We start from the raw sequence: 19,950 nt of genomic DNA, 5'->3' as shown, positions 1-19,950 counted from the left end.
CCACAGCCCCAGTCCCTTCCCAGAGGCTATTATCCCCCCACTGCTACTATAGGCACCATCTCTCCCTACTATACCTGCTATCCCACAGCCCCAGTCCCTTCCCAGAGGCTATTATCCCCCCACTGCTACTATAGGCACCATCTATCCCTACTATACCTGCTATCCCACAGCCCCAGTCCCTTCCCAGAGGCTATTATCCCCCCACTGCTACTATAGGCACCATCTCTCCCTACTATACCTGCTATCCCACAGCCCCAGTCCCTTCCCAGAGGCTATTATCCCCCCACTGCTACTATAGGCACCATCTCTCCCTGCTATCCCACAGCCCCAGTCCCTTCCCAGAGGCTATTATCCCCCCACTGCTACTATAGGCACCATCTCACCTTATGCTAGCAGTAGAGCCTTCAAAAAAGCCTACAGATGTTACAATAAAGGTGTTGCATACAAATCTAAAATATACATATTTGGTACAGTTTTCCACCCTGCTTAAAACTGTTTCTCAGTTGGACTCCTTGCCTAAATGTGTTCAGAGCCCTGGCAGACAAACCCCACCCCAGAGACAGCTGTGGGATGATCACAAATAGTTGTTCATACCTGTACAATTCTCATATCATTACAACTTTATACAAATCAATAGCATCTTGTTAAGGAAACTTAGGGCCATTTCCTACTGTACATAGTGCTTGCCTACTCATGTGATGCACATGAAAATGAAGCATCACACAGGCAACTAAATCTCGTACGAATTTAGTTTATACCTAGTGATACAATTGGGAACTCCAAGTGATATCCAATCATCCTGCATACAGACACAGCAACATGCCATGGACATCATATGCCAGCTAAAACAATCTTGTTAAATGGCCCTTAAAGCGATGCTTTTCTGGCTTTATGAAAGTGTAAAATATATCTGTAAGATTTAATATTGCTTGTAAACACTACTGCACGGGCCCGATTTCTTCCCCAGTTTGGACTTGCTGTGAAGTTTTCTGGCGGACACCAAAGGATCACCTTTCTTCTGTGGCTTCCAGAGGTCCCTCGGATAGTCGGAAGACTCGTGTAGCAATTTCATGGGTTGGATCCCCACTCGATTTATATAGGATCGACCTTTCTGTGCAGATGGAGCTTTGGCATCAGGAACAACATTTACGGGGTGGTGACTGCCACGGTTTCTAACAGAAATAAAGAATATAAGGAAACAAGTGAGGAGTCGGCCATACAGGACACAGCACTTTTTCCAGGTGTGGTTAGATAGATATGTTACACAGTTACATTGGGTTTAAAAAGGTCCAAAGTCCATAAAGTTCAACCCCTCCAAATTTAGCCCAGTTCACATACAGACCTACCAATTTAACCAATAACCTTTTGTGTGGTACTATATCATATGCTTTAGCAAGTAGATCACATCCACTGTCATCCCAGAACCAAGGTTCCTGCTCACCTCCTCATAAAAGGCAAATCATTAGTCTGGAAGATCTATTATGGGTAAAACCATGCTGGCACAAATGCATAATATTGTGATTTCCAATATAATCAAGTATCTTATCCTTTATTACCCTTTACATGCATTTATACAGTGCTTTATAAAGAGGTAAAATGTCAGTAAGATTGTATCAGATGAATATGCTCATCTCACAACTAGTCTACATGAGTCTCAATTCTTCCAGAGTGATTTGATCATTAATCTAAGCCTTGAATACATGATATGGCCAAAACCATGTGGACCCTTCCTGCCCAGCATCATATTCCCAAACCAAGGGGAATAATATGACGTTCCTTCTCCCTTTGCTGCTATAACAGTTTTTGCTCATCTGGGAAGGTTCCCATTAGATGTCGGAACATTATTGGTGGGATTTGCTTCCATTGAGCCACAAGAGCATTACTGAGGGTGGGCACTGAGGTTGGGCAGTAATGACTGCAGTGGGTGCTCCAATACACCTTATAAGGGTTCAGTTGGATGGCTCTGTGCAGGCCAATCACATTCCTTCACTTCCATCTCAGCAAACTCATTCTATATAGACCTTGTTTTGTGCATGAGATAATTATTGTTATTATTACAGGAAAGAGTTTTCCACAAAATCTTGCTACAAATTAAAAAGCCCGGAGTTGTCAAGAACGTAAGTTTAAGATTGTGTCAGCAATGATGAGTGTGGTTTAAATGGCCAATTCCAATTATGTCCACATACTTTTGGCCAAAGTGTATGTGCATAGGGTATAACAAATGTTATAAGCAAAACAAATGGATATGGTACATACTGGCACTTGCTTTTCTTGTTAGCTGGAACTGGCCCAACCTAAAAAGAAAGGAAACATTACTAACATGGATTCCCTTCTAGCAGTACCTGAAGCATAGTAAGAGAAACATGAAATTAGGTTAGTGCTTACTAGTATTGCACGGATCCTCTTTTCAGTCCCTTCTAGTCGGAAAACTCGTAATTATATTTGGGATCTATTCACATTAGGGAGTGCTTATATAGAAGTATGAATTGTTGATCTAAATTCTTTGAGCAGTTACACTGCGCTTCTGGGTACCTGTCATTTATTCCTGGCAGACTTGATGCATCCCATTTCAAGGCAAATGTTTCCACACAGAGGGCTGATTATTTGACAGCTTGTTCTATACTAAAATATAGATTTCTTATAGATAGGTGTATTAAGCAACTGAGTCGGCTGGGGCCATACAAATCCAGGGCTCAAGGACCTTAAGTTGCTTAACCTTACTGTAACATGATAAGGTGGCCATATGCGGGCAGATTTAAGATGCTGATTCGGGTCCTTCAGATCGATTTTGCAGCTTATCCTCACTTGTATGAGGCCCTCCGACAGGCCTTCCCGACCGATATCTGGCCCGATGTCGATCGGGCAGGCATTATTTTCCTGTGGATTGAGTAATGCCTTAATGAGCACCAACTTTTTGTATCCCCTTCATAATAATGCAATCGTTCAGCCCTAGGGCCAAACAATCACATTAGTATAATTGGGGGAAAGATTTGCTCGTTTGGCAAGGTTGTGACTCTTATGGCCACCTTTAGTGCTAATGATCTCAGATATACTGTAGCTATAGGGCAGGGGTGGGCAAACTACGGCCCGCGGGCCACATCCGGCCTGTTAGCCCTTTCAATCCGGCCCGCCGTCTCCGGCCCCCTTAAATGAATGACGGGCCCTGATTGGTTGCGCCCCGTGTGTGCGCACAACGTCATTACGCACGGGGCGCAACTATATAAAAGAATGCACTGGGGAGCCGGGGAACAGAAGGACGGAGGAAGCAGCGGGTCGCTGGAGGAGGGAGCCGCAGGTCATGGAGGATGCTGGGGGGAGCTGGTGGGAGGATTTTGAGGAGAAGTTGGAAGATGCTGGGGGTGGAGATGCAGGATGCTGGGGAGTGGAGCTGCAGGATGCTGGGGTGGGGAACTGCAGGATGCTGGGGTGGGGAACTGCAGGATACTTGGGTGGGGAACTTAAAGATGCTGGGTAGTGGAGCTGCAGGATGCTGGAAAGTGGAGCTGGGGGATGATGGGGGGGAGCTGAGAGGCCCCATGATTTCTGATGGCAGCCCCGGGCGTAACGCTGTCCCGGCCCGGTCCGGCCCGTCTGTTAGTCAATGTGGCCCCCGAGCCAAAAAGTTTGCCCACCCCTGCTATAGGGGATGTAACTGTCTGTGATACTCTGAGCACTTTTGCAAAATGATTAAGTAAAGAGTAAGTAAAGGGTAAGTAAAGAGTAAGTAAGTATTCTCTCACTATTGCATCACCAACGCTTGCTTGGCTGTTCTTGATCTGACGACTCTGATAATATTCCAGCTGTTTTTCGGCAAGTTCCACTCGCTGTAGGAGATTCTCGATGAAATGCTGTAGCCGCCTTTTACCGTAAAACTCCTTTTCAGCTGCCGCCTCCAGAAAGTGGTTGATTGAAACAACTTGCCTGCAAAATTATAAAACAGTATCTGAGAGATAAATACATATATATATTCATATATAAACACACAGAGTTTAAGAGCAGCGGCCACCAAGGAAATCAGGGAGAATTTAAGGCCCAGAATCCATCAAGGTGAGGGAGAGGATAAATGACTCTGAGCCTAATGAGAGTGGGGAAATGGGCCCTAATTAGGGTTGCAACTAGGGTTGCCGGCGTTTGTCGCCGGGCAGGGGGCAGTGACTTTATGTGGGTAGGGAAGAGGCAGGCTGTGACGTCACTGGATGGGGCTATGATGCTGTGATCAATGATTGCCCGATCACCGTGTCAATCTCAGTGAGTCCTGCCTGGTTTTTCTAATATGGGACAGGTGGCAACCCTACTTGTCGCCAGGCAGGCCTGTTCGGATCACAACATCCTGATCACAGCTGCCTGATGTCATAGCCCCGCCCCATAAAACCACTTGGTGACACCCTGACCCGTCCCCAACATCACCACACCACTCCCTAAGTTCATCATCCCATGCTTTTGTCCAGGTTTTTGCCCCAGCAACAAGTGGCAACCCTAACCCTGACATACAGAAACAGATATGGTTTCCTGACAGTCTGGGGAATCAATGTCTGTGTAAAAAATAAACTATATATATATATATATATATATATATATATATAACAGTTCCAAAGACAGTCAGGCATTAAAAGTCATCTCTGACTCCCTCCAACAGAACAAATGACTTACCCTGGTACCTATAAGTCTTTAGGGTGCCTTCACTTACTCTGAAGTGCCATTTTGAGCACAGTCGCCATGTTTTTTTCCCACAATGCAGTTTCCCCCCCAGAATTTTAACATCATTGCGGATGCAAAGAGACGATTCTATTGATGCAATTGAGCTGTGATTTACCAAAGTCTGTATTTTCCGGTGTTTGGCTTGCAAACGGTGTCTGAATCTTTAGGTGTGAGTGTGCGGCGCCTATTGACACAGGGTGCTGAGGGAATGCTGGAGTTACTGCCTGCTCAGGGGGTGGCAGTAGCTCCAGGGTTCCCCTGCGTCAATAGGCGCCACAGTGCCCAATTTGGAATGCAAGGCAGGCAGGACTGAGAAGCGGAGAGCGCAACTACATGGGAGTAGGAAGAGTGCATTTAATGATAAAGTGGATTAGGGTTGCCATCTCTGCTGGCTTTTTTTGGGCGGTGACGTCACTGGGGGAGGGGGGGCGGGAAAGAGGTGGTGCTGTGACGTCACAGGGCAAAATGGGTGGGGCAGTGACATCACTGGGCGGGGCTATGGCACGGCTATTGCGATTGCCACGTCAATATCAGTGAGTCCTGATTTGAAAACCAGGCCGGCGGTTTTGACCTGGACGGTCCTTCCGAAAACCGGGATGTCCGGGTCAAAACCGGACAGGTGGCAACCCTACAGTGGATTTAGCTGCATATTACTGCGGGTATATCAGAAGCAGCTTTACCTCCCAATAGCATAGGAAAATAATGCCTTGTGAGGGGGTATTCTTGCTGAGCAATGTCTGAGAGATGCTAACATTACTGTAAATTAATTCTATGTTTATTATTATAAGCCTTATATTTATAGGAAACTAAAGAAAGGCCCTAAATATCTCATGTTTTTATGGTATCTTACAGGTTTTTTTTGTATAAACTTTTACAAGTGATTAGATTCATTATATATATTACTCATTAATTTTGGGCTACTATACCTCTAGTTATTTGTCTTATGGAAAGAGGAAAATATAACATTATTTGAATGATTGTCCTCTTTTTGTTTTTTTCCGCTAGCTTAGTTGGGATCATGTACAAGGTGCTGTTTTATTTCTACAAAGAAAAATGAATTATTTGATTATAATGGAGTCTATGGGAGATGGCCTTCCTGTAATACAGAGTTTTCTAGATAAAGGGTTTCCAGATAATGGATGCTATACCTGTAGAAGCCTTCATGAGAAAAGGTGGGGCATTGGTGACTCAGGAGACACTATAAGCTGAATCTGTTTGTATTTGTTTTCTCTGAGCCTTATTGCCATTACCAAACACTGCTCGGCGCTGCCAATAGGAGCCTGGTCCCTATGGGAATGGAGGCTTTTTCCATGCTCTCACACTTACGCTTGTCTTAGTAATTCTCTAAGGCACTGCCAAACATGCTGCTTGTGAGTTATGGAACATTTCATTGCTGATGCCTGCTTCATTTCCAGAGTGCTTCTAATTTTCTACAACTTTGGATGAAGAAAGAGCCCCCAAACAACACAAAAACCCATAATATACCTATCATTGAAAGCTGTTCTTTGAAAAAGTATGAACAAATACTATTTTTATAAGCAGAAATCCAGCTGCAAAACAGTTCTTCTCTTTCTGCATCATTTGAAATCCTGGCAGGGGAGGAGGGACTAAAACACTGATGTTACAAATTGTAACAACTTCTCCACAGCTTACAGACAGCATGCAGGAACTAAGCTCTACGGGGCAGGGACCTCCATCCTCTTGTGTCTTTGACTCTTAACTTATTGCAACTGTATCTTGTATTTATTTGTGCTTATTGTAATACTTTGTATTTATCTATTGTAATACCCCTGTTTATATAAATGTATTCTACTGTACAGCGCTGCGTACATATGTAGCGCTTTATAAATAAAGTTATACATACATACATACATAACCCACAATGCACTGCACTGTGATATTCCTTTCCTTATTGACATCACGTGTGCAGGGAATTGTGGCATTGGGAGGATGCAGGCTGAAGGCAGGCTGAGGACAGGGGACTACTGTTACATTTTATTTGAGTCTCAAAGTAGCCAGCCAGATCAGCAGGGGAACAGGGGGTGGGGCTTAGGGAACTGTTCCAACCCATATTATTACATTAAAAAAAATCCACCTCTATTAAAATATTAAGGCTACATATTATTAATTGATGTACACTATATTGCATAGTTGCTTGAAATTATGTTTACATTTCAAAGTTATGTTTGGGCAGAGTTCCCCTTTAATGCAACTGTAATAGAACTACAAGGAAACGGATTTGATAGCGCGTGCATATTTCTTATGTACAAACTTACTGGTATTGGCTAACAAAGCACAATGCCACTGTGTATACACCTCTCACAATATAATAAAACATTTTTATGAGTGTCTGCAAGACTGGTCTACAGCACTGACTCACCCAGCCAAATCAAGGTTGAAATAAAATAATAATAAAAGTATCTCCCAGCCAATGCACTGGTTTGGTAAAGAACTGCATTATGTACCAATGTAGTCCTTGACCAATCAGATTTCTAACCTGCTCAATGGATACCCAACATATTTTCCGGGCAGGTGGTAGAAGTCTCTATACAATGACCTCTACTACTGACTGCTTTTCGGTCTGGAGGGATCGAGAGGGCTGCTATTATTGGCCCATGTTTGGCCAGTCACATAAGTCTAAATATTAAACTGTACGGGTATGGGATCCGTTATCCGGAAAACCATTCCAGAAAGCGCCGAATTACAAAAAATCTCCCATAGACTCCATTATATGCAAATAATTTACATTTTTAAAAATGATTTCCTTTTTCTCTGTAATAAGAAAAACAGTAGCTTATACGGCAACTAATAATGAATCCTTACTGGAGGCAAAACAATTCTATTGGGTTTAATTAATGCCTAAATTATTTTTAGTGGAGAAAGTTGGATGGGAAAAGTTCCCTTATCCAAAAAACCTCAGGTCCAAAGTATTCTGGATAATAAATCACAAACCTGTACATTGTACAATTAACTATACATGACTCTCTGACTACAGTAGAACCCCCATTTTATGCTTATAAGAGGACCAGAAAAAAAAAAGTGTAAATTCTGGGAAAATGTAAAATCAAGGAAATGCATTATGCATTGCAAGGGTATGTAAAATTGAGGTTACATTGTACTTAAAATACCACATTCTTGTTGCAAACTACAGCTCCCAATATGCTCAGCAAATCAGTCCCTGTGTAACCTGTGCTTGCCAGGGTCATAAGCTGCTATTTGCACAGTAATGTCTATATTTAATCGGATGTGACTAATCCATACCTTCCCAGATTCCCTAGAATCCTCTTATGGATCAGGAATGCTGCTCTTCCAAATCACACTCAGCAAATTTGGTCTGTAGGGAGGGCACAGGGAGGAATAGCTGCTAACTTGTCTTTATTATCTCATGTGATAATATTATATCAACCTCCATGACCCTGCTACAGTAATCTGTTTGGCCAAGTCATTTAGCAATTGGTTACTTGGCCAATTAGGTATCCACATTGGTAGGAGCAGGGATGCAACTGGATCAAATGGTGGGCTTGTCCAATGAACTGCCAATTCTTAGTCAGCCAAATGCATGATGGCTGTAGCCTCGAACTTGGGAAAATATCCTACCATCAGCCTAATGCTGTTGGAGAACCTACAAACCCCAGCACGCCTCTAACTGCCTGTTGAGTTGTAGTTTCAACAAAGAACTGGAAAAATCCAACATAAGATCCCTTATACAAACATTTCTCTAAAAAAATTGAACTGAATGTGTAAATTGAACTTGAGTGTGTAAACTGAATTTTTGTAACCATTGGGTGATATTAGAGGAGCAGTGCAAATGACTTCTCTATCCTGTATATATACATTCAAACTGATACTGGCAGCAAGCCATGGTGCCAGGGGTGAGGGTGGCCATACATACATCTGGGTCCTTCAGACCGATTTGGCAGCTTATCTGCCCATGTATGGGGATGCCTGCTGGGCCTACCTGACTGATATCTGGCCAGATATCGACTGGTCAGGTTCGATTTTCCCATCAGACTGGGGACCACTTCAGCATATTGATGTGGGTCCTATCCCTGCCGTTGTAATTTCGATCGATCTTCCACAGGTGCCGAGCTATTAGATTACTCTGATATTGCCCACCTTAGACAACAACAAGAGATCCTCTGCACTCACCCATTATCAATATATATAGGACATTAAGCCATTCTGTGCATTAAGCTACCAAGCAATGCCCTCCCCTTTAAGCAAAACAGGGATTGTTTGTCCATATATTGCAATATACTTCAAGCTGCCAACTACGTCAAAGTCATCCCTTCTGGCCTGTCCTACACTCACTTATGCGATTCATTAAGAATTCTACTTCTTCAATATACATTTAGCATAGGGACTGAGTTTTACCTGCAACTAACTTCCTTTCAAGGTTAATGGTTGCCCTTTTATTGGCTCCCCTGGGATCACCTGACTGTAGCTGGGAAGGGTGGGAGCTACAACATGGAGCTGGCCACTGCTTAATGTCCTATATATATTGATAATGAGTGAGTGCAGAGGGGCTTTTGTTGTTGTCTATATGTATTTTGTGGGCACAACTTCATTGCACCCCCGCCTAAGGTTTAAAATTCAGTGGTTGAGCACAACTTTCCCTTTATTGCCCACCTTAGGTCCAAATGTAGACCTCCAAGAGATTTTTTTTTCCTCCCCAGACCTTCACTGGTCTCTTTGGATTGAGAGCACTGTTTTATTATAATTTGTCCCCTGAACATATAGTGGTGATAATTGGCCTACTGCAGAGAAAACAGTTGGATAAAACTTGTCTAAAGGAATTACCAAACTGTGCGCTGCCCCTTCCAGGAGAACTGCTTGATTTCCAAGAAAACCCACAAATTTGTAGTAAACATTTTCCATAGTCTTATGTACAGGTATAGGACCCATTATTCAGAATGCTCGGGACCAAGGGTATTCTGAATAAGGGGTCTTTCCGTAATTTGGATCGCCATACCTTATGTCTACTAAAAAATGTATAAAACATTAATTAAACCCAATAGGGCTGTTCTGCCCCCAATAAGGGGTAATTATATCTTAGTTGGGATCAAGTACAGGTACTGTTTTATTACAGAGAAAAGGGAATCATTTAACCATGAAATAAACCCAATAGGGCTGTTCTACCCCCAATAAGGGGTAATTATATCTTAGTTGGGATCAAGTACAGGTACTGTTTTATTATTACAGAGAAAAGGGAATCATTTAACCATGAAATAAACCCAACAGGAGTGTTCTGCCCCCAATAAGGGGTAATTATATCTTAGTTGGGATCAAGTACAGGTACTGTTTTATTACTACAGAGAAAAAGCAAATCAGTTTTAAAATTCTGAATTATTTGATTAAAATTGAGTCTATGGGGGACAGGCTTTCCGTAATTTGGAGCTTTCTGGATAACGGGTTTGCGGATAAGGGATCCCATACCTGTACTTGCACCAGGGAGAAGGGAAGGAACTTGGAACAATCCAAAAACCTCCCCTCCTCTACATTTTATTAATAGACAGTATCAAATCGCTACAACCCCTGGCTTCCCTGCTATATCTGACTGTAACTGACACTCACGCCTCCTACAGCAATAGAAAACAAATGGGGAAGCATATGTTGCAGATACTATTAAGTTGAAGCGACAATTAAACTTTAAACATTGCTAATAATCATTTCTTGGCACAAATCCTGCAAAGATTAAATGATTAAAAAGAAACGCTTCCAACGATTAGAACTGGGTTTCTGGTTCACTGGAACTTTTACTTCTCTCTCAGCTCTGACTCACATTTATTGTAACATCGCACGGTACAAATGTTTTCAACATGGCAGGTAGGGAAATGTATTTCTCAAGCAATGCTAATACAGGTATGGGAACCGTTAACCAGAAACCCTTTATCCAGAATGCTCTGAATTAAATTTATTTTACGTTCTCTCTCTGTAATAATAAAACAGTACCTGTACTTGATCCCAACTAAGATATAATTACCCCTTATTGGGGGCAGAACAGCCCTATTGGGTTTATTTAATGGTTAAATGATTCCCTTTTCTCTGTAATAATAAAACAGTACCTGTACTTGATCCCAACTAAGATATAATTACCCCTTATTGGGGCAGAACAGCCCTATTGGGTTTATTTCATGGTTAAATGATTCCCTTTTCTCTGTAATAATAAAACAGTACCTGTACTTGATCCCAACTAAGATATAATTACCCCTTATTGGGGGCAGAACAGCCCTATTGGGTTTATTTAATGGTTAAATGATTCCCTTTTCTCTGTAATAATAAAACAGTACCTGTACTTGATCCCAACTAAGATATAATTACCCCTTATTGGGGGCAGAACAGCCCTATTGGGTTTATTTCATGGTTAAATGATTCCCTTTTCTCTGTAATAATAAAACAGTACCTGTACTTGATCCCAACTAAGATATAATTACTCCTTATTGGGGGCAGAACAGTCCTATTGGGTTTATTTAATGTTTTAAAGGGGAAGTCCAGCTTCCGAACCAAATTTTTTTAAAAAGCCCCTCAAAACACAAAAACTACTAATATACCTATCACTGTAATCTGTAATGAAAGTATGAATAAATACAATTTTTGTATGCTGAATTCCAGCTGCAAAACAGTTCTTCTCCTTCTGCATCATTTGAAATCCTGGCAGGGGAGGAGGGACTAAAATATTGATGTTACAAATTGTAACAACGTGTCCACAGTTTACAGACAGGAAGCTATACACTCACATACAGACCCACACTGACCTATCTATACACTCACATACAGACCCACACTGACCTATCTATCCACTCACATACAGACCCATACTGACCTATCTATACACTCACATACTGACCTATCTATACACTCACATACAGACCCATACTGACCTATCTATACACTCACATACAGACCCATACTGACCTATCTATCCACTCACATACAGACCCACACTGACCTATCTATCCCCTCACATACAGACCCACACTGACCTATCTATCCACTCACATACAGACCCACACTGACCTATCTATACACTCACATACTGACCTATCTATACACTCACATACAGACCCATACTGACCTATCTATACACTCACATACAGACCCATACTGACCTATCTATCCACTCACATACAGACCCACACTGACCTATCTATCCCCTCACATACAGACCCACACTGACCTATCTATCCACTCACATACAGACCCACACTGACCTATCCACTCACATACAGACCCATACTGACCTATCTATCCACTCATATACAGACCCACACTGACCTATCTATCCACTCACATACAGACCCATACTGACCTATCTATACACTCACATACAGACCCATACTGACCTATCTATCCACTCACATACAGACCCACACTGACCTATCTATCCCCTCACATACAGACCCATACTGACCTATCTATACACTCACATACAGACCCACACTGACCTATCTATACACTCACATACAGACCCATACTGACCTATCTATACGCTCACATACAGACCCATCTATACACTCACATACAGACCCATACTGACCTATCTATCCACTCACATACAGACCCACACTGACCTATCTATCCACTCACATACAGACCCATACTGACCTATCTATCCACTCACATACAGACCCACACTGACTTATCTATACACTCACATACAGACCCATACTGACCTATCTATACACTCACATACATAAACCATTTAGGTAGGTTTTAGTACCACAATAGCCTTGGATACTATGCTTGTTCAAGAACTCATCCAGGCCCCTCTTAAAGACATTAACAGAATCTGCCATTACAACATCACTAGGAAGGCCATTCCCCAACTTCACTGCCGTGAAAAACCACTTATGCTGCTTCAATTGGAAGCTCTCTTCCTCTAATCTAAAGGGGGGCCTCTGGTGCACTGATCGTTTTTATAGGACAAAAGGACTTCCCCTATCTGCCTATAATCCCCTCCAAGCAAATAAAGTATGTTTGCCAACACTGACCATGCTAGGGTTGCCACCTGTCCGGTTTTGACCCAGAAAGTTGGTTTTCGGAAGGCTGTTTAGGTCAGAACTGCCTGCCTGGTTTTCCAAATTAGGAAACGCCTCCCCTTAATTGGCGTGGCGATTGGCCAATTGCCCGTCTCTGTGTCATTGCCCAGCCTTTAATGTCAGGACCCCTGCCCCCAACATCCCTGCTGCCAGAAGGTGACAACCCTAGACTATGCCTTCATGGTCGTGGTTGGAACACACCACCTGGCTGTAAAGACATTCTCTTGCTGGTTTCTGTAATTGGAATTAGGTTGACAATAAAACTTTGGTAAGAGAGTGTAGGGAAGAGAAAAAGAACACTCCTTTTTAGACAATAGTAATCCGATTTATGAACAATACACAGTTTATTATACTTACTCCTCCTTCCTCTGAAGTTCCTGCTCAGATTCAGTCAGCCGCTGCCTGAGCACTGCAATCAACTCAACCGCAACGTCAACCTGCCGGCTGAGTGCCCGCTCTCGCCGCTGGACCTCCTGTTTCTTCTGAGAGAGCTGCAGAAAAGCTGCCCGAACTTCCAGCAGCTCTGAAGTTTTTTGGCAAAGTTCTTTGTTAAGTTTCTCAATTCTTTTCTCGATGGTCTTATCCACAGTTTCTACGATTTGGTCGAGCATATCCTTCTCTCGCTGCTCCAGCTTAGTCCTGTTTGCAGGAAACTCCGAGAGAGAATTATGAAGGCCTGGGGAGTCAGGTGGATAAGGGTTTTTGGGGAGAGGTGAAGGCCTTTCAGACACTTCCATGGGAACGCTTATCTTTCGGCACTCGTTTGTCAGGTCATGAAAAGACAGGGAGCTACTTTTTGGTTTTAAGTCGTTATCTGTAGCATATATCTGCGTCTCCTGCAGAGGTCCTATGGACGCTTTAAGGTCGTTATCATTTAGGGCACAAAAAATGCCCGATTTCCCACAAAAATACCTTTCCTCATAGCTGTGCATGAAGTCTAGATGCGCCCTCAAGGAAGACAAGCTTCTGAAACGGGCATTTTCTCCACACTGTGGGCAGCGGAAAGGCTTGTATATGTTGCCATTTCTCACAGAGTCTGGCCATGCAGGTTTACTTCCTTCAAAGGATTTCTGTTGCATCACCTCAAATGCCCAAAGATGTTGTTTCTGACATAAAAAAGAAAATATGGTAGCATATAGTCAGTAGGAATACACCAAGTCAGGATTCGCCTAAATAGCTGAGCGTATTGAAGGATTCAGCTTTGGCTGGATCCTAAAGGTCCCCATACACGGGCCGATTCTAGCTGCCGATATGGGTCCCTTAGACCAATTTGGCAGCTAATTGGCCCGTGTATGGGCACTACCGACGGGCCTGCCCAACCGATATCTGGCCTGAAATCAGCAAGATATCAATCAGGCAGGTTTAAAAATCTAGTCTGATCTGGGACCGCATCGGCTTGTTCATGCGGTCCCCGGACCGACTATGCCTATACCCGTTATTATAATTCGATCGTTTGGCCTGGAATTAGCCTGGATTCTCTCGATATCGTCCACCCGTAGGTGGGGATATCGGGAGAAGATTGGCTCGCTTGGTGACATCGCCAAGTGAGCGGATCTGAAGATGTATGGGCACCTTAAGCCTTCAGTCCAACCAAACCAACCCAACCCTGGAGCTCTGGAAACTGAATTAAACTATTTTTTGTTTAGAGTTAATGCATTTTTGTTTTGTAATAATGAATTTAGGGCTCAGATTTGGTTTGAGTTCAGTCAAATCTTTTGAGGATGATTTGGTTTAAGAAAATATTCAGAAATATCATTCTGATTCTTATCAGAGGACAGTTACCTGGAGGTCTCGAACAGACAGGCTCTAAAATGTATATTCACGTACAGTCTATCCAACGTCAGTGAGCAATGTAGTTTAACAAGGGGGTGCCATAGTCGGGACCTTGTTGCAATTGGGGGACCCTAAGATCAAAAAGGTGGATTTGTGAGCCGGGAAAGAGGTGGGACTTGTGGCAAGTGGTTGGAATCTGAGGGGATCATGGGAAGAGTTTAAAATAATTGAGAACTGGCTGGGGCGAATCAGGGGTGTGGTGGTGCATAACAGCGGCATTTTTTTTTTTAATTGTCGTCCCATTTTAGTAGTTATCTGAGCCCACCACCCAATGGTTCCAGGTAACCAGTGGGCTAATAACTACAACCCTTCCCCCATCCCTTCATTTTTAATTATGGCAAATTTAGGCTAATTCGATCATTTGGCCCTGGGGCCAAGCGATGGAATTATAACAACGTCAATGGGCACAGCCGATGTGGTCCCCGATTTGACTAAATCTTTTAACCTGCCCAATCGATATATGGCCAATTTCAGGCCAGATATCTTTACTGCCCCTACACGGGGCAATAAGCTGCCGAATTGGTCTAAGGGACCGATATCAGCAGCTACAATCGGCCCGTGTATGGCCACCTTAACTGCATTTTCAAAAACAAAAAAAGTGTCCCCCCCCCCCTCCCAAGAAACAGCTTCCTGTGAATAATGTGGACATGATTTTCTGTCAATATGTCCTTTTAATGCCTGACACTATCCCAAGGAATGCCATTCTGCAAATACGTTCAATAGCCCGGCATTGTTCATGAGTGTAATTAAGAATGATTTACTGTAGATAGCAGGTATGTAACTATATATGCACTTAATGAACGCCCATTACAGAAGCAATCGCCAGCATCAGAGAGCATTAGGAGCATCATCAGAATTCTGCAAAGCAATATTATTTCTGTACTATTATACACAACTATTCTATAACTATACTATTCAACAATACAGCAAGCAAGAATAGTTGAGGTTGTTACTGTTCCCTGAAGCTGACAATCTAAATACTGATGAGTGGACTGGACTTAGGGAGAACTAAGAATGAATACAGACAATCGGGTATGACTGCCTAAATCTGGATAAAAACAAACTTCCTCTACATATTTACACACGCACTTCATCAGAGCCTATTGCTAACTTGGGCCCTAAGTGCAACTCTCGGCATAACCCCCTTGATGAGATGCTGGGAGTTGTAGATAGACAATGGGCTTTATTTAAATATAGAACATTTGCAATTGAAATATGTATCTTCTTAAAAGGAACCCTGTGATGCTGGGGGGGTTCAGCACATGATCTAACATTTTGCAATGGTGCCATTATGCAAGATGTAATGCTTAATAAATATAATATGAATATATGAAACAGCACTGGGGGTGCCTAAGGAATATCTGGGAGTGCGTGAGTCTCCATTAGCTACAGTCCCTGCTCACGCACATAAATCATGCATGTTTCAGAGGGGAAGTGTCATGGCTGACATCTGGCCAAGCTTGATAGCAGTGATTCCCAATCTGTGTCACCCCCCCACCCCAACTGTTGCTTGACTACATCCCCCAGCATGCTTGAGCCCTTGATTCTAGGCTGGAGGATGCTGGGAGATGCAGTCCATCCCTAGCTGGTGTGGGGAGGGGGGATAAACTGACAGGGGAAATGATTGCCTTGTAGGTTTAATGTTAAAGCTGTGATTTCTTGCCAGAGTATTGAGTGCAGGATGATAAATGGTAGGAGCACCACACCACCCTCCCTGCAGGACTTACCTGACTTGTTGCTGATGTTGCTGGGAAAAAAAAAATCCCTTTTCAGCAGAGCCGTAAATCAGGCGCAGGCTGACACTCGCACATAGCCGAGCTGGAGCTCTGCTGCCTGGGTACCAGAACCACTTGCTTGCCACAAGCTGGGATGTAAGCTGCCTCTTTATTGGTCACTGGGCGATGCCATCTGATTGGCCGGTGCTGTCTCCCAGCCTGTTAGCGAGGGGATTATGTCACCTTCCAGCACAGCAGGCAATGGAGATTAGTTTGTGAGCTGCTGAAATCTGTAACCACAATAAGAATGGGGTCTAAATGACTCCCAATAATGAGAGAACGCATTAATTCATTCTAATGAGCACAGCTGCTACTCACCAGTGTCATAAATCCCACAGGGCCAAGGCTGGGGACAAGAAAATAAAGCTATAATTCCGTCTAGACAGCATTTATATGGGTTTTGATTTTTTTTTTTTCCCAACAGAATTTGAGCTAACCATAAAGGGGATGTAAACCCAAAAATACGATTTTGCCCTATAAAACAAAATGCTATTCTAAGCAACTTTCCAATACAAATTCATTACCTATTGCAATTGCTATCAGCAGCAGTATCTGTCTGTCCTTTTTCTGCACTCCTTGTGCTGACTCTGGAAACCGTGTAGCAGAAGGCAGCTCTCCTACAGCCAGGTCAGGTCTGTTCTTCAGCTGACTTCTGCTACACTGTTTCATAAGTCTGAGCCAGCAGTGCAGAGAACAGCAAAGGACAGACAGATACTGTGTATAATAGCAATTGCATTTACAAATAAGTTCAAAACCTTTAACGAACATATATTAGAAAGCTGCATTCATCATTAGTTTTGGATTATATCACAGGACAAATATTTATTTAAAGGCATATGGTCATGTTGATATACACAGCTGAATCCTATAGCCATTTAGCACTGTCCCACCAGAGGTTATGAAGGCTGTCGGGGTTGTTAGATGTTGTGCTGTTGAGTGTTGACTGGGTAAATGGGGGAGGAATGCAGCAATGATTAAATCTATTAAACAATTTGCCCTAAGGCAGTGATGACAACCTGCAATAAAGCCTAGAAGCAGGCCCGGGCTGGCAATCTGTAGATTCTGGCAAATGCCAGAGGGGCTGATGCAAGATGCCTTAAGGTCCCCATACACGGGCAGATTGTAGCTGCCGATATCGGTCCTTTGGACCGATTCGGCAGTTTATCTGCCCGTGTAGGGGCAGAAACGAGGGGCCTGGCCAACCGATATCTGGCCTGAAATTGGCCAGATCTCGATCGGCCAGGTTAGAAAATTCAGTCGGATCAGGGACCGCAACGGCTCGTTGATGCGGTCCCCGAACCGACTGCCCCTTGCCGCCAGTATAATTCGAACTACACGCTCCCCGATATCGCCCACCCGTAGGTGGAGATATCGGGTGCAGATCCGCTCACTTGGCGATTTAGCCAAGCGAGCAGATCTCAGCGTGTATGGGGACCTTTAGACAGTCACAATTTAATGGACTGGTGGGGGCTGTATTTTGAACCCCAAAAGCTAGAAGCTGCCCTCACTTGTCCTAAGGATTTATTAGCCATGGAGACTGGCTGGTATTACAGAAGCATGAATTTATTGATGCAACCTGTAACTCATAGTTGCCCACACATCTAATGGCACGGGCCCGGTTAAGTGGAGGGGAAGTAAAGCCGGCCATACATGGAGATATCTGATCACCTGGTTGGATTGCCAGACAAGGGCATCTCTTTGGCCTGGACCAAATTGGGCTGATCTGATCGTCTGCCATTCATACAGTGGGACAGGGCTGCCATGAGCAATCACAGGACCCCTATACTACTATGTTAGCTGGTCCCTCTCCCACAGGGGGCCCCCCAATTATTAACCTATTTATCACTGGTGCCCCTGGGAATAGGACCCTGCCAACAACTAGAACGAGGCCCAAGTGAAAAAATGGCCCATTCACATGAACACACCCCTATTCAGCACCACTCACACTCCATTATGCCAAATCCTTGATCCAGCTTACTCCCCACAAGCCCCACCTTCTTTATCACCCATGAATCATACTTTTACGTCTCTTGGGGCCCAATTGCATTGTCCCCCCTGTATCCCCTGATGGCGGCCCTGCCGACAATGTCAGATGAGTACCACAAAACACCAATGGGCATGATTTCAGTTTTCCAAAAACAACAAACAAAAAAATTCTGATTGTAAATTTCAAAATTTTGTCCCAGATATTTAATAGAATAACTTTTTCCCAGCAGTCAAAACTTTTACAGCTCAGGTATAAACTAATAAATAGGAAGAAATGGAGAAAAATATCAGAAATAAGAAAAAAGTTTACAAGTAGGTCCATAACTAGGGTGCAATGGTGGTGGTGGGGTGCTAGGCACATAGCTCTTCTGTTGCCTACACCTAGTCCAGGCCCGTGTATAGCAGAGGCGGAATGGAGATCAGCATGGGGAGCGCCAGCGGGGGTCAGGTTTATTCCCAGTGCCCCGCCGCCCCAGTTCGAACCTGCAAACAGCACATTCACAAGTAAATAAAAACCATTCTAATGTAATTTACTCCTACAGCCCTTATTTCTGAATGACAAAACGTTGATAATATCCCAATTTCAGCAATTTAGACCATTTTTTTCCAAAAACTGAGGGAAGTGGTTTTGTGAATTTCCTTTGTATAAACATGGTAACCCGGATATTTAAAGGAGTTATGGTTATAAACAGAAATGTCGTTCTCAGAGCTGCATTTTTACAGGGCGGATAAACGCTCAGTTGTTAAAAGTCAAAGTACATCAAGCCCAGGTGGCAAAGCAAATTGCTGCATTACTCTGTGACTATTATTTACAGAAGCTATCGCTTGTATCATATTTAGCTACACGAATAGATACATGATTTAACCCCCGCACCACCACAGCCTTGGTGGGTGTAAATGCCTGTGTCGATGTTGCATTTGTTTTTAAAGGGTTGGTTCACCTTTGAGTTCATTTTTAGTATGTTATAGAACTAATTCTAAGCAAATTCTCAATTAGCCTTCTCTTTTTTGCAGTTTTTGCCTTCTCCTTCTGACTTTTTCCAGCTTTAAAATGGGGGTCACTGACTCATCTAAGAAACTATTGCTCTGCAAGGTTACAAATTTATTGTTATTGCTTTTTATTTTCTATTACTCATCTTTCTATTCATATTCCAGTCTCTTAATCAAATCAGTGCATGGTTGCTAGGGTGATTTGGACCCTAGCAACCAGATTGCTGTAATTGCAAACTGGAGAGCTGCTCAATAAAAAGCTAAATAACTTAAAACCCACAAATGTGTTGTGTGTGTTGACACCATTCATTACCAGGGCCAGATGCCCCCCTAAGCTCCCCCCACGTTGATCACACCCCCACTGATCACACTCCTCTCACCGGGTCCTCCCTGTGAAAAAAAAAACCTTCATAGGGGCCCGTAGCACAGCCCACTGCCCATGTCCCGCTCACCCCTGCCTGCCCGTGTCCCCACTAATGGGGAGGGTTTTTTTTTTTAAACTATATTTTAAATTTACTTCCAGACTATAGAGGAAGTAGACCCTGCGGTCTGGGAATGTTATGTGCTCGTCTTACAATAACGTCAATTGATTCAATAATATAAATAACATAAAAATCATGCTTATAGGG

General features: G+C 43.2%; 1 protein-coding gene across 1 annotated transcript; it reads right to left on the bottom strand.

Annotated features, from left to right (window-relative positions):
• Positions 1–605: 605 nt before the first annotated feature.
• Positions 606–16,595, bottom strand: znf365 (zinc finger protein 365). Its single transcript, XM_002939543.5, has 5 exons — positions 16,298–16,595; positions 13,095–13,843; positions 3,741–3,921; positions 2,257–2,294; positions 606–1,172 (listed from the first exon to the last, which is right to left on the bottom strand). The coding sequence occupies exons 2-5, from the start codon at positions 13,814–13,816 to the stop codon at positions 920–922; spliced, it is 1,194 nt and encodes a 397-aa protein (XP_002939589.1). The 5' UTR covers positions 13,817–13,843; positions 16,298–16,595; the 3' UTR covers positions 606–919.
• Between the last annotated feature and the right edge of the window lie 3,355 nt (positions 16,596–19,950).

The sequence above is a fragment of the Xenopus tropicalis genome, chromosome 7, assembly GCF_000004195.4.
Source record: "Xenopus tropicalis strain Nigerian chromosome 7, UCB_Xtro_10.0, whole genome shotgun sequence".
In the NCBI taxonomy this organism is placed as follows: domain Eukaryota; kingdom Metazoa; phylum Chordata; class Amphibia; order Anura; family Pipidae; genus Xenopus; species Xenopus tropicalis.
This window is presented reverse-complemented; position numbering and strand designations above follow the sequence as displayed.